The sequence below is a fragment of the Pygocentrus nattereri genome, chromosome 29 (assembly GCF_015220715.1).
Source record: "Pygocentrus nattereri isolate fPygNat1 chromosome 29, fPygNat1.pri, whole genome shotgun sequence".
Lineage (NCBI taxonomy): Eukaryota > Metazoa > Chordata > Actinopteri > Characiformes > Serrasalmidae > Pygocentrus > Pygocentrus nattereri.
In genome coordinates this window covers 657,460-679,748 of record NC_051239.1, presented here as the reverse complement: position 1 = coordinate 679,748, position 22,289 = coordinate 657,460, and the positions used below count along the sequence as shown (strand labels likewise).

The following is a 22,289-nucleotide window of genomic DNA, read 5'->3' as shown; positions in this document are numbered from 1 at the left end:
TCAGACTCATGTTGATTTGTGTAGCTCATGTAGGAACTTTGTGAGGAGCTTTTAGAGGGGGACATCTGGTTCCCATCACCACCACTGTAAACAATTCTGACTCAGCAAGTTTCTCTAGAAGAGAGCGTTTCACACCAAACCGCTCTGTACGACTCTGTTTACATCTCAACCAGTTAATTATGCAGATGAGTCTAAAAAATGTCAGAATTCTTCATTAAAATGTTTGATCTGTAAGTTTTAGACTTAATTAGCTAAGCATAACCCTCAACTAAGTAAAGCAGATTTTTGAAAAATCTGTGTAATTTGCCTTGTAACCTCGGTCGAATTCCCTTTCGCAGATACTTGAAACTCAAAATTCGTTGGCTTCCACATTCCTTCCAGCAGTCGGGCCTTAAAGGGGAATTTCAGCATTTTTAAAAACATTTCCATACAATTAAACGGTTGAGATGTAAACAGAATCATTCCGAGGTTCGGTGTGAAGCGCTCCGTTCTAGGGAAATTTACCAAGTCAGAACTGTTCACAGTGCTGGTGATGGGAACCAGACGTCCCCCTCTAAAAGCTGCTCACAGAAAGTTCCTCCATGAACTGGTTCTGAATATGAGCCGAGACGTTGTTTTATAGTTCAAGATGTTTGTGGTCTATAATTTTCTAAAAATGACTTTTTTTAAATCCATTCACGGCAAAATAGATTCAGATTTTCCATTATTTTCCATCGTCATCATTCCATATGAACTCAGAAGACCCGTGTAGGTTCTCTGGAGGTTCTGGATGGTAAATAAAATGTCTATATCTGTGCTGTAGTCATGGCGATGAGTGGTTCCCATCACCACCACTGTAAAGACATCTCACACCAAACCGCTCAGATTCAGTCTGTTTACCCCTCAATCACTGAATTATACAAACTTTGGAAAATTTGGTGGAGTTCCTCTTTAAACACACACACACACACACACACACACACACACACAGAAAGAACCCACACACTCCTGTTCAGGCCAGCACAGGTTTTATTCAGAAGGACTTTGACAGGTTTGGCTTCACATGCAATCAGCGTAGAACAAACAACACCTCTCTCTTAAAATAATCACGTGTCCACGTGTGTGTGTGTGTGTGTGTGTGTGCGTGTGTGTGTGTGTGCGTCACGGACACAGACGATGACATAAGTGACACACAAAGTGCAAACCTTAACATGGGCACTACCTGGACTACACTGCTAAAAAGGAGGCACTTGATTGGATTTCTCAGAATGTAGCTAAATCTCTTGTAATATGACGTATTAAAAAAAACCAAAACAAAAAAACAACAACAACATTAATAATAATAATAATAATAATAATAAAATAAAGTGAATCCAATACGAGGCTCGTCTTCTGGGTGGGAAACCAATCTGCCAATTAATTACCACTCCGACTCCCTTTTAGTTTGGTCATTGATTAAAAGGCAATGTCCCTTTTATGCAGCATAACAGCGAAAAGAAAACAAGAAAATAATCATTTGTCATTTCGCAATAATGGAAAACGCATCATTTCATACGCAGAGTGTAAAACACGTAATGCATTGAAGTTGCTCCGAGTATTCATGCTCCAAACAAGGACACGGGGGAATGACGTTTTCGTTTGTATCTGAGAAAAGAAAAGAAAAGAAAACAGTAGTTCTGATGTCGCACGTCGTCGTTAGGCCCTCGCCACGATGTGGAGAGCGCCAGCGACCGGGAAAAGTCGCCGATGCGCCGTGAACGCTCCTCCGGCTGGGGGGGGGCCGCATCTGCTATAGCCTCTATGGAAACAGCAACACCTAACACAACAGCCTAATTGGTCAACGCATCCTTTTTTCAGTCACGACTGACGGCACTGGATCTACTGTGTCAAAGTCTTTCTCGAATCTAATAGGCCTACACAACACAAGGCAATAATGGCTCGGGAAAACGATCCCTGTAACATTGTGAAATCCCCCTGTAACTTCCGAATACTCACCACAACTAGGGGAGAAAAAGTCTTTTTTCATAATAATAATAATAATAAAAAAGATTAATAAACTCTCATTTAAAAAAAAAAATCACTTAAGTCTACCATCACACATTATAACCCCATTTGTGGCACAACACAGACTCTCACCACTGCTAACAGGCTAACAGCTACGTGACAATCCTGTACACAAACAGAAGCCACTCTCTGGACGAAGCGCTCTTCTCGTACTTCGGGAGTCCGTCCAGTGTCTAAACTCTCCGACGAGCTGTACTTTTCAGGATATGCGCCTGGAATAAACAAGCAATTCGCCTACAAATCCCAAAATCCCTTGCGCCTAGCCAGGTAGCATGGGCTAATATTGTTCATCTATCAACAAATACCCAAAGTTGGACCCCCAAAAAGCACCCCAGCCCCACCCCCACCCCCACCCCCATAACAAACACTACATGTATTCTCGTAGGGGATGATCGTTTTCTGTTAATATTGATTACAAATGTCTGGGTTAATGGCACTGATACATAAAACCCTCAGCTTGGCCTGCTAATCAAACAAATATGGCACTTAAACAAAGACCCTCGAGGGAAGAAAACACACTTAAACATGCGGGCGAAGCCGGGTCGAGTGAAAATATGTACTGATGGACCTTTTTCAGTTTATGAAGGCGCAAAACAGGCTTTCGAAACACGTGGTCCGTCAGCTAGGCTGGCAAACACCACCCGTAACAGATTTCCCAGGCTTCCCAGGCAGCTCGGCTCTCTTCCGTCCTTTTTACCCCCTTGTGTCACAGCCACCTGACCTCCGAGTCGCTCTGAAGGCCGATCGGGCTGGGGCTCAGTCTAAATCCTCATTAAAACGATGCGCTCGAGCTTAAGCCAACGCGTTCCGGGGCTGTGAGCGCACTCAGCGGAGAGTTCTCACGTCTGAAACGCTGGAATCGGTGGAATCTTCAAGTGCTCATGCCGTGTGATGACACCAGTATGGAAATATGGGTGAAATGAGCTCAGGCGCTGAGGTATGCTGGTTAAGGTGGACCTGCTTTACTGTTGAATGTAAACAGTCAGGTGAGAAATGTCTACGCGAGAAGTCCGAGACCTGAAGTTTGAGCAAGACCGCGGCATTTGGTGTTCGGGAAAACGTGCAATACTGGAAGGAAAGCGCTTATTAAAGGGAAAGTCCACCGGTTTTCGAACTGAAGCTCTGTGAGCAGCATCTACAGCACAGGGTCAATGACCAGGGATGATTATTTCAATGAGCTGCTCTGATTGTTGTGAAACTCGCTATTAATAGAAGCCAATGGGCATGTGGGAAACCGAAGGGCGGAACGACCTGAGGAAAATACCTAACTGCGATTTTTCTGACCGATATTTTGACTGCGATGCACTTTGGGTTCACAAGCTCGGTGTCATTAGGTTAAATGACCAGACCTAAACATTTTCAATAATTTGATTGCCGCTCTTGCGATTTTAAAATGACACTCTTTCTAACGGGTATTGATAGAAACGACTCTCTGCTCAGCCCTACATTTTTGTGAAACATGAATTCGTTAGCGAATTTATGCATGTATAATTAATTATTTCAGACTTAGGGCTAGTCTGACAACAGGGTGGCTGTGTGGGTGGAGTTTAAAGTAACCAGATTTTTGGGTTTTGTTTTTCTGTTGGGTAGTTGGGAAAAACTTCATAACATCTTATAAAACTTATTATATCACAGGTTATATTTTCGAAATCTCATACCCTTAGACTAGATACTATTGCTGTTGCTCTTTACTTATCCTGCTTCCCAACTGGTGAGCATCCGTCTTTGATATTCTTAGCTAGCCATGCAGCACGGATCTACCTCAGGGTGGCACTGTAGCAAATCATTTCACCCAGTTGGTCCTTCACGGCCTAGCAACCGTAACTATGCTCGGAACACCTCTAAAAACGTCACAATACACTGTGATTAATTGGTAAATCTAAAAACTTGCCAGATTTTTTGGCATTTAGGCAACACTAGAGTAGCCATAGGACCGGCATAGGACCCCCAAATACCAAGGGGTATTTCGATCCCTGATGTTAGCAACGTAACTCAGCATCTGCCCATTGGACTCTACTATAAGGGAGATGTGAGAAGAACTTTCAGCTATTTTCTAAGAAAGTTGAAATAATCATTGAAACAATCTCCCTTGGCAATTTATGATACAATACAGATGCATCAAACTGAGATTAGGTTGAAAAACACAAGTGTTCCTTTAACTTTGTCTGGCAACCGTATTGCAGATGGACATGAGCGATGGGGCAGCTGTGGTGGTGGTGGTGGTGGACGAACGCCAGCATCTAGCCCCCCTCATGACACTCACACGGGTAGATTCCTTTCACTTGTTAGAGAAACACGTCTTTTTATTCATTGATGAAGAAACCGATTGGTCAGTTTTGCTCCAGTACTGCAGGCTTTGGCACATGCACACATACCAACCCTTCAGCTTTCTCCGTCAGCAACTAGCCGGGCAGCAGAGAGAGGGTTTCATGAGTGAAGACTGTCCGCAGGTGAACACGCAGCAGTATCTGCAGCGGAATCTGTAACTTATTTTAAAAGGTGGTACCCCCTGCACTGGTAGGGGTAACCGAACCGATGAGATGAGTACAGTGGAGTTCCCTGATTGACTTCTTGTGCTGTGTTGGTGTATGCATCTGCTGGTTTAGGGCCTGCCCACTGTCAAACAAGGCCACACCCACTTTACCTGTCTCCACTTTCGGCCACTCCCTGGTTCCCAATGCCCTGCACACAGGAAGCGATGCTGAAATGTTTTCCAACGGAAACTTGGCCTACGCTAAATTCAGGCCTCCTGTACGTCCTTTAACTTTGTTAATGTCACCCCATCTTCTACAGACGGGACGAAACCAGAGCTGCCAATATGTGGCTTTGAAGAAACACCACCGAAAAAAAAAACGCTGCTAGCAAAGCCAGCAGAGGGCGGTTAGCACTACTCGAGATCTGGCTAGCTAGCCGCCTTTAGCTTTCACTGATTACCATGTCGTGTTAACCTCGCTGGACCAAATATCCAGCTTTCATTCACTGCTCAGAGCATTACAGCACTGCTGGCCACCCTAGCTTTTCCTGAATCAAGCATCCAGCATCCACTGACCATCAGCAACCCAACCCAAGCACTGCTGGCCTCCTCAGCCTCCTTCCTGGATCACATATTCAGCTTTCACTCATTACTAGGAATATTAGCGCCGTTAGCCACCTCAGCTTCTCTGTATTCGCATTTCACTCACTAATAGGAGCATAAGCACCGCTAACCACCTCAGATTTTCCGGATTAAGCATCCAGCTTGGATTAGCCACCTTAGCTGCTTTTACTAGGAACATTAGCGCCGTTAGCTGCGCCGTTAGCTGCTCTGCACTCAGGTATTTTTCACTCATCGGCGCCGTTTGCCTCCTTAGCTTTTCTGTATACAGACTTCACTCATTACTGGGAAAATCAACGCTGTTAACCACCTCAGCCTTTTAGCTTTCACCTCACTGCTGGGAACACGAGCGCCGTTCGCCATCGCGGCATTTCAGCCAGTCATTTCCTCCTTAGCGCTTTTAGCCACCTTAGCTTTTCTGTATTCATCTTTATTTTCAGCCACTGTAGTTTTTTATGCATCAAGTATTCAGCTTTCACTTGTTTATAGTCGTCAGCCACTTTACTCGTCACAAGGAACGCAAGCTCTGTTAGCCACTTCAGCTTTCCTGATTCAAGTATCCCTTCACGGATGGGATCCATGCGTGTGGATGACCGAAAGACAGTGACTAGCCCAAGTTCTGCTCGTCTTTGTGCTTGTTTTTCTTTTTTCTCCTTTTTTTTAGGCCTTACCTCGCTCTCCAGAACAAAATATGGCAACCAGATACTCAAACACGCGTCTTATCTTTGGCCTGAGTGTATGCAAGGCAATGCACATTTTGGGTTTGAGGTTGGAGGTGTATTGTGTTGTTGAGCTGAACTGTGGCGGGAGAGAAGGTAAGGGATTAAAGACAGGGATGGAGGAGGAGGAGGGGAGTGAGTGCCTGTGTTAGTGAGTGTGTGTCGAGTCTCTTCAGTCCACTTTTCCCTCCCAAAACAGAAGGGTGGGAAAAAAAGCCCCCTTCCCATTCCCTGTGGAGGCCTCTCTTTTGTCAGTAAAATCCCCTGAATAATAAGAGTTTAATATTCCGTCATTGTCAGTGGCTCTTTTTTATTCTGGTCCAGCAATCCTGAGGGAGCATGAGGTGAGGGGTAAAAGTTCGGCTGTAGTTAAAAAACATAAAACAAAACAAAAAAAAAACGACAAAAAGAAAAAAAAAAGTCTCTTTTCGTCTCAAAAGCAGAGTCGTTTCGTCTCCTGCCCTCCAGCGGGCCGCGAAAGGTTAGTGTTTGCGGCCTAGACGAGGAAATAAAAAACAAAATCCTCTTCCGTGCTCTAAAGACCAGCCTGTGCAGGACTGGAGGAGTTTCTCTCTGTTTATTTTTTTCTCTCTCTCTCTCTTTCTTTATATCACTTGTTCTATCTTGTTCCCTGTAGTCCCGCAGGCGTCTGTCCACTAGGGGGCAGAGTTTGACACGGAGTCAACGGAGTTGACGCTGGAAGACGAGACTCGGCTGTGAGCGATGGTCGCCTCTGGATGCTGGAAAGGAGAAGGAGGAGAAAAAGGATGAGAGGAAGTTTACACTCGGCTCTCGTTTGAGCATCTGAAGCATTTTGATGACTTTGCGGCCCCCGTCAGATATAAAAAGTCTGGCCAAATATCCAATTTACATATCCAGTTTCCCCCTTTACTCGCATTACAGTCAATCAGCTCAGACAGGTTTGGCGACTGAGGCTTCTTTAGCTTTACACGAGGCTGACGTAGCTAATTAGAAACGGAACCATACCAACATACGTCAATTAGCACCATGCACTTGCCTCAACCGTTAAAGGAGCAGTTTGGAGAAAAGCCTAATTTGCACAGCCATTTGATTCAGACGATCAGTCAAGACGTGCTTGTAGAAACTGAGCTTCTTTAGTTTAGAAGAGGTGCTGCAAGGCTAAGGCTGCTAACAAACACAAGAACTCAATAGTCACCCAAATAGCCCAAATCGTCTCTGTAAAAATACGTCACCAAAACTGTGAGCTACAAAAATGAGCAAAATCCGCAAGATCTGCGCTCCAACTCCTGCAGTGGTTATAAACAGACCCTGCTGTTTATAACAGAGACATTTACATTTCTGGCATTCAGCTGACGCTCTTATCCAGAGCGACTTACAGTTTGATCATTTTACACAGAGGAGGTGAAGGTAGTGTTAGGAGTCTTGCTCAAGGACTCTTATTGGTATAGTGTAGGGTGGTTACCCAGGTGGGGGATTGAACCCCAGTCTACAGTGTAGAAGAGGTGTTAACCACTACACTAACCAACCACACAGAGACGTTACAAGTGAAGAGACACGTCACTGGTTAAAAAATGAATAGGAAAGCTCATAACTCTCAACACGGCGTCTGTTTGTGGAAAGTCCCACCCTTCAATAAAAAGAGCCAATCAAATTGCTGGTTACGATGCGAGCGTGGAAGGGTCGATGAACAAACTCACTAATCAGTCCTTTGAGCGTTGCTGAGCCAAACGTTAAAGTGTTTTGGTCAGATTTCACCAGTGATTTCATATGTAGTATTTTGGCCTGGAATGGCTGGAAATAACTGCCCGGCGGTGTTGCAAATAGTGAACAGACTTCCCTTTGAGGACGTGGCCGCCTGCAGTTGTTTTACAGCTCACAGTGAGCCATAATGTCTTCTACACCACACTGACAAACCTGTGCTGCCCCTAATGAAGCCCTAGATTTGAAATGATTTGTGCTGTTTGGGTGACTATTGAGCTCTAGTGTTTTGTTTATTTATTTATTTTTAGCAGGGTTAGCTCCAGTTTTAAGCTAAAGAAACAAAATCTGGATTCCAAACATGTCTTGGCTGATCAACTTTATCTGTGTAAATGAAGATTTTTCACCAATGCACTGCTTTAAGTAATCTCTAATAGACGTGACTGTGTGGTTTCTGACACTGTATGACACACTTATCTATAATCATGGACTCAAGTATGTTAGCATGGCTAAAAATGGTAGTGCGAATGTTTCCCACACTTTTGTTTATTTGTTAGGTATTTTAGCCTTATAGCTCCAGCACAGTAAAACTGCCTTGGATGATCGACTATATTTGGGAGTAAAGTGGGAACCGCACCAAATAAAGCCTTTATCTTTTCCGCTCACGCTGCCGAATTCCTCCTTTCACACATGCAGTTGCTGTACCCAGCGTTCTCATACATATCGGGAAAAGCAGAGCTGGACGAAGTAAAACCCTGTCCTGGAGTTAAAGTCGAGACCCCCAGGGTAAAATATCACTCCAGTAAAAGTAGAAGTTCCTCCCTTTTAGACCTCCACTTGAGTAAAAGTACTAAAGTATTTGCCTTCAAATGTACTTAAGTATAAAGTAAAAGTACTAAAAGAGTAATTCTGGCTCTGATGTCCTGTTATCATTTTTATAACCAGACTGGCTTCATGAACTCATTTCAGGTGAAAGTCCTCCAGCGTCTCTCTTGGTAAACCAGTCTTTTAATAGAACGTCATTAATTAGTGACGCTGACGTCTATTAAAATGATCAGAAGCACAAAACACTGAAGGTAAACAGTTTCCATCAGGGAGAACCGAGTGGCTCTGAAATCACTTTTTACACACAAGCAAAGTTTCAGTTTCAGATTTATTTACAACTTAGTTCCAAGTTTAAGTTGAATAAAAACTGGCTTTAAACTCAGGATCACAGATGAGCTCCTTTACTATGTTGATCTGTAGGCGTCTGTTCATAAACATAAACCAGCCCAAACTCATTTACTATAAAATGAAATGGTGTTTGTAGAAATTCAGAAAAAAGCCGCGTCAGTCTCGACTGCATATGTGGACATATTTCTATATTGAGCTCTATTTACACAAAGTTAGGTTAGTTCATCATTTATGTTGAACAGACTCTCCCAAAGTTTTACGCTGCTGCGCTGACGTTGAACCGCGTGCTGCACTGGGTCGGTATGACCAACAGGTCAAAACCAGCTCTAAACAAAGTGACCGCTGGGCCCTGATTGGTGCTCTGGCTTTGCGCTTCTTTCGTTTTGAGTAGTTAATAAATAGTACAGTAATAAATGACATTTACTTAGTTCCCGTCCAACACTGCAGAAAACTAACATCTGACGTCTATCTACACATAAGAGGTAGAAGATGCCTTGTTTTGAATGGAGGTGTGTCATGCAAGATCATAACGAGAACCAATTTGATGAGAATGTTATTAAATTTACTGCAAGTGTTGAGCTTCCTATATTATTATTATTATTATTATTATTTACACACACACACACATTATATATATATATGTAGATATGATCAATGTGTTTATATCATAAAATAATCAATTTCAAAGCAATATCAGGAGTTTATCAGCTGAATTTCCTCTGGCACCAATGAAACTGGGAGAGTTTAATGCCAGCTAACTGATGTATATACACACACACACACACACACACACACACACACACACACACACACACACACACACACACACACACGGCAGACGCTATTACATGGTACAGTGTGAATAAGCTGGCACTGCAGGAACATTTACAGGGACGGCTGCATGTCGGGGCAGGGGGGTGTTACAGTGAATGTCGGCGCAGGGGGGTGTTACAGTGAATGTCGGCGCAGGGGGGTGTTACAGTGAATGTCGGCGCAGGGGGGTGTTACAGTGAATGTCGGCGCAGGGGGGTGTTACAGTGAATGAGTGAATGAGTGGATGATGTCCTGAATGGGTGTTTGACCTGGTCTGTAGTTAACTATTGTGTTCTCTGGCCTGTTCCTCTGTGGAGGAGGAGGAGATCCTCACATGTCTCCTAAAGATCCTGTCCAGCAGGCTGCGCCGCGGCGGCTCCGGCGGCTGCGTCCAGTCCAGGTCAGGGGGGCGCGACCCCTGAGGCCCAAACACGTTAAGGTCACTAAAGCATTCTGTCTCTATCATCTGCAGAGAGAGAGAGAGAGAGAGAGAGAGAGAGAGAAAGAGAGAGAGAGAGAGAGACAGAGAGAGAGAGAGAGAGAGAGAGAGAGAGAGAGAGACAGAGAGAGGGAGAGAGAGAGAGAGAGAGAGAGAGCGAGCGAGAGAGACAGAGAGAGGGAGAGAGAGAGAGAGAGCGCGCAAGAGTGAGAGAGACAGAGAGAGGGAGCAAGAGAGAGAGCAAAAGAGAGAGAGCGAGCGAGAGAGAGAGAGAGAGAGAGACAGAGAGAAAAGAGGGTTTGTTTAGCACAATGATCTCAATGGTCTATTCATTCATACATCAGTGTATCTGCTCATTTATTCATCTATCCATTCATGAATGTATGCATCTATTAATCAATCTGTCAACTTGTGTATCCATCCATCCTTCCATTTATCCATCCATCCATCTATGTACCCTAAACATCAATCTCTAACCCTCTTTCCATTCATCTGTTCATCTGTCCATAAACATCTATCTATCCATCCATCTACCCAGCCCTCTATCCAGCCATCTATCCATTTACCCAGCCATCTTCCCCTCTACCCGTCTACCCAGCCATCTACACAGGCCATCTAGCCATCTATCCATCTACCCGTCTATCCAGCCCTCTAGCCATCTACGCAGCCCTTTAGCCGTCTACCCAGGCCTCTAGCCGTCTACCCAGGCCTCTAGCCGTCTACCCAGGCCCCTAGCCGTCTACCCAGGCCTCTAGCCGTCTACCCAGGCCCCTAGCCGTCTACCCAGGCCTCTAGCCGTCTACCCAGGCCTCTAGCCGTCTACCCAGGCCCCTAGCCGTCTACCCAGGCCTCTAGCCGTCTACCCAGGCCTCTAGCCGTCTACCCAGGCCCCTAGCCGTCTACCCAGGCCTCTAGCCGTCTACCCAGGCCTCTAGCCGTCTACCCAGGCCCCTAGCCGTCTACCCAGGCCTCTAGCCGTCTACCCAGGCCCCTAGCCACCTAGCCGTCTACCCAGGCCTCTAGCCGTCTACCCAGGCCTCTAGCCGTCTACCCAGGCCTCTAGCAGTCTACCCAGGCCTCAAGCCACCTAGCCGTCTACCCAGGCCCCTAGCCGTCTACCCAGGCCCCTAGCCACCTAGCCGTCTACCCAGGCCTCTAGCCGTCTACCCAGGCCTCTAGCCGTCTACCCAGGCCTCTAGCCACCTAGCCGTCTACCCAGGCCTCTAGCAGTCTACCCAGGCCTCTAGCCACCTAGCCGTCTACCCAGGCCCCTAGCCGTCTACCCAGGCCCCTAGCCACCTAGCTGTCTACCCAGGCCTCTAGCCGTCTACCCAGGCCTCTAGCCGTCTACCCAGGCCTCTAGCCACCTAGCCGTCTACCCAGGCCTCTAGCCGTCTACCCAGGCCTCTAGCCGTCTACCCAGCCCTCTAGCCGTCTACCCAGCCATCTATCCGTCTACCCAGTCAAAAAGTTTTTTTTGTTTTTTTTTAGATTTAAGTGCTGCATCACTAACTCAGTCACTCTGCTGTGAGACTGAAAAGAGCAGAACGTGCACCAATAAAACAAACCTCATTCTGCCATGGGATGGAGACGCTGCCAGTGGCAAACTTGGAGTAGAAATCGTTGTCTGTTTGGTCCAGGTTTACACCTTTAACAGTGGAGAACTGTTCAATGTCCAGAACGTCTTTACAGTAGACCGCCCTGGGCTGCACAACACAGAGAGAGAGGAACCAACAGTGAACACAACTCAAACACTCGGTTTGAGGAGCAGTTTGAACGATTGAGGAATATAATTCAATCTAATCTAAACCCCCTTCCCCGGCAGTCCATCAGCCAACTCGCTTCTTTGAGCTGCAAGGTTAATGTAGCAGAGAATTACTGCAGGATTATAATTAGCATAGTGCTAATTGGATGCACTCATCTCAACGCATGAGAAGTTGTTCGGAATCTCTAATAGACTTGATTATGTCCACTGTGTGAGGACACGTTGTGATCGGAACGTTATGATTTCTATGTCTGCATTTAGTTACATAAGCAGAAACGCTGAAAGCCGACTTACAGGCGAGAAGGAAACACAGCTGGAGCTCCACAAATATTCTTACCTCAAAACTGCAATTTGAACAAGCGCAACTTTCAAATCCCAAGAGCTGAACTTTTTACTACAGTCTTACGGGTTCATGACCAACAACGTCGATGCTTTTCTCAAGTTTTAAGTAGGAAAACTATACCTTAAAACATGGAGCTTGTGGAGTGCTGTGACATCACAACCACAAATAACACAAAAAATATACAGGCTACTATAATTTATACCTCAATTACAAACAACTGCAAATTAATTGGTAACCGCAATATTGGTCAGAAAAATCACAATTTGGTATTTTGCCGAAATTGGAGGTTAGGGAACCAGCTATGTACCCGGAAGGTTGTGGTTTTGCTCCCCTGAGCTGACGGGACATGTTTGAGGTGGCCTTTGAGCAAGACACCTAACCCCCAACTGCTCCTTGGGTGCCTTGGATAGGGCTGACCACCTCTCCGGGCAGGTGTGCTCAGTTTAGCCCCTTAGTGAGTATGTGGCGAAATCTTCCCGGAGTGGGACTAATGAGGTTAACTTAACCAACAATGAAAGCCTGTCGATTCGTATCGTAACAGGAGGAGACGTAAACGGAAGTAAAACGGAAGAGATGATCTGCTTTTTATCTGGTCACACCGGAGATTTCAGTGTAAAGGGTAAAAGGAATTTGGCGAAAGTAAATCCGCATACAAACCGGGCCTGAAACACACGCCGACGTAAGGTTGAACGAACCTGTATGACGTACAGTTATCAATAAACATGCACTGCGTGGACTAAATTAGAGTCCAAGCCAGTGCAAGAAATAAAGAAACACACTTCAGGCTGCAGACACGACGTGGCTGATCGACTACATCTGCGCTGAAGCAGGAAAACTTTGGTGATCTTATCTCTTGCTGAACTATCACACAAACATCCTCTGTATTCGCTCACGTCAGGCACGAAGGAGGGTTCCAGAATGCCGGCCTCGAGTCTCTTGAAGTTGATGTTTTTGAAGAAGGGATGAGCTTTGACCTCTGCAGCTCCTTCAGGCTGGCAGCCTAGCCTCTGCTTGGGGTCTTTGGCTAAGAGCTGGAGAAACACACAGACAACGTTAGCACTGGACACGCAAGGTTGAATGATGCATTCCTTTAGTTTCAAATAGAATAAAGTCTTTCGGGCTGTTTTCATCGTCTATGGTCCTTTAAATGTGTAAACAGTTCCTCCCGTTATATTTGTGTATGTATATTAATAATTCTGAAATAACACTGAACTGTCTGAGATTTCTCTGACATCTGACAACTGATTTCCTGTGAGGTCAGAGATTTAAACCACTACGACAGGTTAGTCAGAAGCAGAATAGAAAGTCAGAAGTAGGTCATATGGTGAAAATTATAGGGTGAGGCGCCGAGGAACCAACCACACTCCAACTGTAAGAGGGGGTCATAGAGTTTCTGACCGGCTCCTTCAGTCTGAGTGGAGCTGAGACCCCTGAGCAGAACGTTCTGCGTTCTCCACGTCAATCAGAGTGAATCCGTCAGAACTGAGCAGCGGGATTTTCATCAGCAGTGAAGCTCCAGCAGCTCAGAGCGTTCGGCGCTGGTTCCACAGCACTGGATGATCTCCGAAATCCCACTGAAAGAGCCGTGAGAGCAGCGACGCCCGACACGCTCAGTCCAGTCTGGGATGAGTCTGACTGTGGTGTTGATGTCGTCCGTCCAGCTGGAGGAGGTTCAGACTGAGACCTTGTAGAACTACATAATAAACTTTATGCTCATTTACACCGTTTACAGCTCACTGCACTGATCTGGAATGATTTACAGGAGAAATTAATCAACTTGAAATCGGACCAATCCTTCTAAATCCCCCTGTATTAAACGTTTGATAAAAGTTTCTCACAGCTTTGGTGTTTTATAGACTTTCAAATAAAACTATTTTAGGTGCTTTACTTATTGTTGTAGATTAACAGCTGCCTATTATCGCGGGATGTCCCCTTTTAAATAAGGTGGCTCTGTGGCGCATCAGACTTCTAAGTAACACTTGGAGAAGTGATTCAAAGGCTGTGGGTTTGAGTCCCATCAGAGTCGAGGTTTGGTAAATTTCCGCTGTGGTGGGACTAATAAAGGGTTATTTTATCTTATCTTAAATAAGAAACAACTGAAACAACCAAAGCAAATCTTTAATATTTCACTGCGCAAAATGATAAAACCAAAAACAACCGAACAATATACAATGACTCTAGCTGCGTCAGAATCACAGAACCACAAGCCTGGCAAAAACAGCGCTAAACACCATTTCACCTCTTTAAGCATTAAAACTGCATTAAAAACAGACATGATTCTGTAGTGGAAATCACTGCATGGGCTCAGAAACACTTCTGAAAACCACTGACTGTGAACACAGTTCATCACTGCATCCACAAACGCTGTTAAACTCTAAAACACAAAGAAGAACCCAAATATAAACAGGATCCAGAAACGCTGCCACCTTCTCTGGGCCTGAGCTCATTTAAAATGGACTGAGGGGAAGTGGAAAAGTGTCCGGCGGTCCGACGAATCAACATTTGAAATTCTTTTAGGAAATCATGGACACTGTGTCCTCCGGGCTGAAGACCACTCAGCTTGTTATCAGTGCTCAGTTCTAAAGCCAGTATTCATGATGGTTTAGGGGGGCATTAGTGCTCATGGCCTGGGTGACGTGCTCATCTGTGAAGGCTGCCAGTCCAGACTGGTCACCTCTGAAAACATTTGGCGCATTATGTGTATATATATATATATATACACGACAAATGTTACGTCCCTTTGTCCACCAGCTGGGCATCATGTTACCTGCACTTACTTGAGGAATATCATTATAACAGCTATATTAAAACTCATACCGGAGCACAACACTAGCTGAAAGAAGCATGAAGTTCATAAAACGACACTCATAGCTGACATTAAAACCAGCCTAGGCCTCAAAACCAGACATTACTAATCAAATCTGTTCCGTTTAAACGGGCGGCATCTATTTATGCGCTTTTCATCACTTAGAATACTTGGATGACACCATTAATTTTAATGACTGGCAGATTATTTTTTGTCCTTTATGCGCCAACGTGTGCTACAACGCACGCTGCTCTTCAGGCAGTTCACACTGGTGCTATAATAAATCACCAAACTGCACCAAAGGAGGAATAACGAGCTGCTTCACGATCAGAACTCGGACAGGATGCCACATTCAGCAGCTCAGTGCCGACAGTGAGCGAGACACTAAATCAGGCGCTAAAGCAGGAACACATCACTGTATTTACCCAGAAACCGTCTGTGCTGCGCTCCGCAGCGTCCACTTGGACGATGACCAACGTGCTCTGCGTGCGTGTTTGTAAAGACACTTGGCTCGTTCTGTTCACAGCTTTAAGACTCTCCTCATTCAAGAAACGCGTCAGAGGAAGACCCGGAAGCCTCACACGAACAGGTCTGAAGACGTCTGAGCAAACGATCTTCAAATCGGTTTATCTGGGCAGAAAGACTATAAACAAACAACCTACTGTGAGCTTCTTAGCTCGAGTAGTTCCACAGTTCTGCTCAAGGACGTCCAGTATTTACAGTCACCACCTAGTTGATCTAATCAGTCCCTCACCAAATTAAACCGGGCGACGGAACTGAAGAAATCCATGGCTGGAGCACAGCGAGGAGTCAGGTCCCAAACCTGTTCTGGGTGTAATTGACTGTACTTGTGTTTATTTGTATTTGTAATGTAATTTGGTGTTTTTAAAGGCAAAAACGCTCAGCTTTTTTTGCAAAAACGCTCAGGTTTTCTTGGCTGCGCTTCATGCCAGAAACGCTGGAAGCGAAATGAACTTGATGGATAATGGACCGCAGGGTGTTTATGACCGTTTATTAACACCAACACTGTTGGATAGATTATTATTGAACACGTGTTCCTAACGCGTGTAGACCTACTTCTGATTTTTTTAAGAAATATAGCTCGATTTTATCAAACAGAATTATTAAAAATATATTTAATACACAAAAGAACTAGAGGCACTTTGTTGAAATGGAGAACTTTTGTTTTCTTAAAAATATATATAATATGCCCATTTTGAATTTGCTGACAACACCACTTTCCAAAAAAGCTGCAGTGCTGTCCGACACGCTCAGTCCAGTCTGGGATGAGTTTGACTGTGGTGTTGATGTCGTCCGTCCAGCTGGAGGAGGTTCAGACTGAGAACTTGTACAGTTACATAATAAACTTTACGCCCATTTACACCGTTTACAGCTCACTGCACTGATCTGTGATGATTTACCGTGAAATAAATCACTTTGAAATTGGATGAACCTTTTTGAATCACCCTGCACTTTAATTTGTTGGTCGGCCTAGTTTTATGTTTTTAAACCCACTGGTTTCCACACACGCCCACAGCATAGTTTAGTGTGTGTGTGTGTGTGTGTGTGTGTGTGTGTGTGTGCACGCTGTCTCTCCTCACCATCCTGCAGATGGCTTTGGTGTCTTCTGTAAACTTGTCGCTGTACTCCTCCTCCTCCTCCTGCACTCGCTTCTCCACCTCCTCCCTCTTCACTCGCTCTTTGCGGGCGCGGAAGGGCGAGCGTCCGGCGGTCATCTCGTAGATCAGGCAGCCCAAACCCCACCAGTCAGGACTCATACTGTAGCGCTCGTTATTAATCACCTCCGGAGCTGCCGGTCAATCAGCACAGAAACACGTCCGTCAAATCGGCTCCGTTCGGCAGCCAATGAGAAGCCACAGCAATCGCCAGATTGAAAACGATGCAATTTTTCATGAATATTCTTGTAGCTCATTAAACCAAGATGGGAGAGTGTCGATTTTTAATTGTCAATCTGCGAGATATTTTATTAGGATTTGATGAAAAACCTCATTATCTAGTCTCGTTCTGCGGAAAGAGAAACCGTCCTTTACTTTTCTGCTGTTTCTCATATTTTGACATCAAAACAAACAGAAAAGGTGCCGTCTGTATAGAATATGAACTGAATGTTAATGTAACTCATTACAGGATTAACTGTATAACAACAATTCTAACGCCTCTGCACTTCTAAAGGTTCATAACGCATAACTGGTCTGCCAACCAGGGCAACCTGCCAACCACCTCTTAACAGCAGCTCTGTTGTGAGGATGATCAAGACACCGTCTGATTAATTATGATTAATAGATGATTTACCCATATAACCCACAGTGCCGACTCGGCCACGGATCAGCTCTCCCTCAGGCACTTTGATGGCCAGCCCCAGGTCTGAGATCCGGATATGGCCTGCAGTGGAATAAGGAGGAAAAAGAGAATAAACCAAAATAAACACCAATAAACAGAACAATATACTGGTTATAAGGTCAGCACTAAAATGACCTATTAAGTTTTGGGCCCGACTTAATCTAAGAGGTTACAACTGAAGCGGAGGTGGAACCACTGACCGTATACAGTCAAAAGGTTTGGTCAATTAAATGGTGATTTTGGAAGAGAAAATGCAGAGGACCCACTTAAATATGACATTTCTGCAAATTTACAGCACAATCTGTTTATTTTGCAGGCTTTTTTTTAACCTAATATATTTTTTTCCAATATGTTAAATTCAGTCCATCTTAAATGAGCTACAGCCCAGAGAAGGTGGCAGTGCTTCTGGATCCTGTTTATGTAGTTTCTTCTTTGCGTTTCTGAGCCCATGCAGTGATTTCCACTACAGAATCATGTCTGTTTTTAATTCAGTGCTGCCTGAATAACCGAGATCTATATTCTCCATATTACATACCGAGACCTTTCAGTGTTATTGTTATATGTACCGTCGACGATGAAAAGCAGAAGTTCTTTGCTATTTTATGTTAAACGTTCTTCTTGAATTGTTGCGCTATTTGATCATGCAGTCTGCAGAGGACTCACTTAAATATCGCTATAAATAGCAAATTTACAGCAGAATTACTGTTTGTTAGACTTGTTTTTGACCCAATATATTTAGTTTTTCCAATATGTTACATTTTTTACATTTAGGGCATTTGGCTGACGCTCTTATCCAGAGCGACTTACAATTAGATATTTTTTTTGCTTTTTTTTTATTTTAAAACACAGGTAGGTGCAGGTGGTGTTGGGAGTCTTGCCCAAGGATTCTTATTGGTATAGTGTAGGGTGCTCGCCCAGGTGGTGGACTGAACCTAAATGTGGCCTGTGGAAAAGCTGCAGCACATTTTACTGTCTTTTTTTTTTACTGTATTTGTTAAAGCCTGCAAATAAACAGAAATTGTGCAGTAAATAGGCAGAGACTTTTTTTCTGTAGAGGATGTGCTATTTTCTCTTGTGTAACGTAATTCACACGTACTTTGACCAAACTTTTGCATACAACCGTATGACATAACAGTCACGGCTGGACAGTATGAACAGATCTACTTACCGTTATCATCTAAGAGAATGTTCTCTGGTTTTAAATCCCTGAGGAAATAAAGAGAGACGTCAGACTGAGATTCTGAGTGAAGCTGATTTTTTTATGGACGCATGAGGCGAGTTTACCCGTCCCTCACCTGTAGACGATGGACTCTCGGTGCAGGTGCTCGAGGCCGCAGCAGATTTCAGCAGCGTAGAACTGGACGCGCTCCTTCTCGAAGCCCGGCGTGCCCATGTTGTAGATGTGGAACTTCAGGTCTCCGCCGTTCATGATGGTCAGCACCAGACACAGAGCGTCTTTGGTTTCATATGCGTACGCTAAGCTGACCTGAGGGCCGAGAGCAAAGCGTGAGCACGGCAGCAAAACTAAAACCAAACACGTCCTCAGATTTAGTGGACAGTGGACAGTAAGTGCAGGGTCATTTAAAGTGCTCAGTGAATGTAACACTGTTTGAAAATAACAGCTGACGTCAGGGAAAGCTCTCTTTTTCCTTCTAATAAAGGTGGCATTAATCATAATGCACTGACATGTCATATATATGTATAACATGTCTATATGTCTATATATCATGTATATTTTGAGGGGGGAAAAGAAATCTCTTTAAAGTGGTCTATTAAAGCAATACGTCATGAGAGGCCGTGCACTACAGTGATTTTATGACTGGAAGGGTCTCTTTTCTTTGATAAAACTCCCTTCCCTGTGATAAAACCACTGTAATCCGTGGCCCCAAGTGGCTTATAGCTTTCAGAAAAAGCCAGCCAACATTAAATATGATAAAATTCATTATTTTCTAAAAAAAAATTAGGCAAGTTATTATTAATACTACTCAACATAAACACGTACTCCGCCAAGAAATGTAGTTCCTTTAGCGCATGGTATAACGGTACCCAACGCTGTATGTTGGTCATTTCGCTATTTTTATTTATTTATTTACTCCTGGTCATATAACAACGAACGTATCGCTGTTGTCAGAACAAAACCTCGTATGTCCATTTTTGTTGTTTTTCAGGTTTTGATACCATTTGAAAATGTCTGTCGCTCTTTACATTGTGTTTAAATTTCATAAGGAATGGACAAAAGAAACGCCCCCAAAATGACTCGGAAAGATGTCCGGTTCCATTGACTTACATTAAAGGTAAAGTAGGTTTTTTCCTTCTCCTGTAAAGTGACCGGTTTGGAGATACGAGGTTTTAATCCAACAAAAGCGATACGATAACAGCACTTTAATGCAAAAAATTCTCTTTATTTGTACTTGTGGTCACCAAATTACCACCACAAGTCTTATTCAACACCTAATAAGCAGTGCCCTCTACTCACACTGGGGCTGAATCACAAACGGCTCCCTGCTCCCTACATAATGCACTACATAGGAGATATATACTGGATCCTGCAGCCCGACAGAGCATGTTGGAGTTAAACCTTTAGATGGATGGATGGATGGTTGAAATCTGACCGAACTGGACTTTATTTGATCTGATGTTCAGTAAATGTTGTTGAAATCTGACCGAACTGGACTTTATTTGATCTGATGTTCAGTAAATGTTGGTGAAATCTGACCGAACTGGACTTTATTTGATCTGATGTTCAGTAAATGTTGTTGAAATCTGACCGAACTGGACTTTATTTGATCTGATGTTCAGTAAATGTTGTTGAAATCTGACCGAACTGGACTTTATTTGATCTGATGTTCAGTAAATGTTGTTGAAATCTGACCGAACTGGACTTTATTTGATCTGATGTTCAGTAAATGTTGTTGAAATCTGACCGAACTGGACTTTATTTGATCTGATGTTCAGTAAATGTTGTTGAAATCTGACCGAACTGGACTTTATTTGATCTGATGGTCAGTAAATGTTGTTGAAATCTGACCGAACTGGACTTTATTTGATCTGATGGTCAGTAAATGTTGTTGAAATCTGACCGAACTGGACATTATTTGATCTGATGTTCAGTAAATGTTGTTGAAATCTGACCGAACTGGACTTTATTTGATCTGATGTTCAGTAAATGTTGTTGAAATCTGACCGAACTGGACTTTATTTGATCTGATGTTCAGTAAATGTTGTTGAAATCTGACCGAACTGGACTTTATTTGATCTGATGGTCAGTAAATGTTGTTGAAATCTGACCGAACTGGACATTATTTGATCTGATGTTCAGTAAATGTTGTTGAAATCTGACCGAACTGGACTTTATTTGATCTGATGTTCAGTAAATGTTGTTGAAATCTGACCGAACTGGACTTTATTTGATCTGATGTTCAGTAAATGTTGTTGAAATCTGACCGAACTGGACTTTATTTGATCTGATGTTCAGTAAATGTTGTTGAAATCTGACCGAACTGGACTTTATTTGATCTGATGTTCAGTAAATGTTGTTGAAATCTGACCGAACTGGACTTTATTTGATCTGATGTTCAGTAAATGTTGTTGAAATCTGACCGAACTGGACTTTATTTGATCTGATGTTCAGTAAATGTTGTTGAAATCTGACCGAACTGGTCTTTATTTGATCTGATGGTCAGTAAATGTTGTTGAAATCTGACCGAACTGGACATTATTTGATCTGATGTTCAGTAAATGTTGTTGAAATCTGACCGAACTGGACTTTATTTGATCTGATGTTCAGTAAATGTTGTTGAAATCTGACCGAACTGGACTTTATTTGATCTGATGTTCAGTAAATGTTGGTGAAATCTGACCGAACTGGACTTTATTTGATCTGATGTTCAGTAAATGTTGTTGAAATCTGACCGAACTGGACTTTATTTGATCTGATGTTCAGTAAATGTTGTTGAAATCTGACCGAACTGGACTTTATTTGATCTGATGTTCAGTAAATGTTGGTGAAATCTGACCGAACTGGACTTTATTTGATCTGATGTTCAGTAAATGTTGTTGAAATCTGACCGAACTGGACTTTATTTGATCTGATGTTCAGTAAATGTTGTTGAAATCTGACCGAACTGGACTTTATTTGATCTGATGTTCAGTAAATGTTGGTGAAATCTGACCGAACTGGACTTTATTTGATCTGATGTTCAGTAAATGGTGTTGAAATCTGACCGAACTGGACTTTATTTGATCTGATGTTCAGTAAATGTTGTTGAAATCTGACCGAACTGGACTTTATTTGATCTGATGTTCAGTAAATGTTGTTGAAATCTGACCGAACTTGACTTTATTTGATCTGATGTTCAGTAAATGTTGGTGAAATCTGACCGAACTGGACTTTATTTGATCTGATGTTCAGTAAATGTTGTTGAAATCTGACCGAACTGGACTTTATTTGATCTGATGTTCAGTAAATGTTGGTGAAATCTGACCGAACTGGACTTTATTTGATCTGATGTTCAGTAAATGTTGTTGAAATCTGACCGAACTGGACTTTATTTGATCTGATGTTCAGTAAATGTTGGTGAAATCTGACCGAACTGGACTTTATTTGATCTGATGTTCAGTAAATGTTGTTGAAATCTGACCGAACTGGACTTTATTTGATCTGATGTTCAGTAAATGTTGGTGAAATCTGACCGAACTGGACTTTATTTGATCTGATGTTCAGTAAATGTTGTTGAAATCTGACCGAACTGGACTTTATTTGATCTGATGTTCAGTAAATGTTGTTGAAATCTGACCGAACTGGACTTTATTTGATCTGATGTTCAGTAAATGTTGGTGAAATCTGACCGAACTGGACTTTATTTGATCTGATGTTCAGTAAATGTTGTTGAAATCTGACCGAACTGGACTTTATTTGATCTGATGTTCAGTAAATGTTGGTGAAATCTGACCGAACTGGACTTTATTTGATCTGATGTTCAGTAAATGTTGTTGAAATCTGACCGAACTGGACTTTATTTGATCTGATGTTCAGTAAATGTTGGTGAAATCTGAC

General features: G+C 43.3%; 1 protein-coding gene across 2 annotated transcripts in view; it reads right to left on the bottom strand.

Moving 5' to 3' along the window:
- Positions 1-6,149: 6,149 nt before the first annotated feature.
- The window catches only part of grk5l (G protein-coupled receptor kinase 5 like), a 119,159-nt gene continuing 103,019 nt past the window's right edge, over positions 6,150-22,289 (bottom strand). Inside the window, exons 9-16 of one of the 2 annotated variants that reach the window (XM_037535983.1) lie at positions 18,529-18,719; positions 18,402-18,439; positions 17,186-17,275; positions 16,477-16,685; positions 12,963-13,100; positions 11,530-11,667; positions 9,792-9,988; positions 6,150-6,596 (exon numbers count right to left, since the gene is read on the bottom strand). In XM_037535983.1, coding sequence (XP_037391880.1) covers positions 9,803-9,988; positions 11,530-11,667; positions 12,963-13,100; positions 16,477-16,685; positions 17,186-17,275; positions 18,402-18,439; positions 18,529-18,719 — 990 coding nt within the window. In that variant the 3' untranslated portion in view covers positions 6,150-6,596; positions 9,792-9,802. The remainder of the gene's footprint in view (positions 6,597-9,791; positions 9,989-11,529; positions 11,668-12,962; positions 13,101-16,476; positions 16,686-17,185; positions 17,276-18,401; positions 18,440-18,528; positions 18,720-22,289) is intronic. The other variant, XM_037535982.1, reaches the window with a different exon arrangement.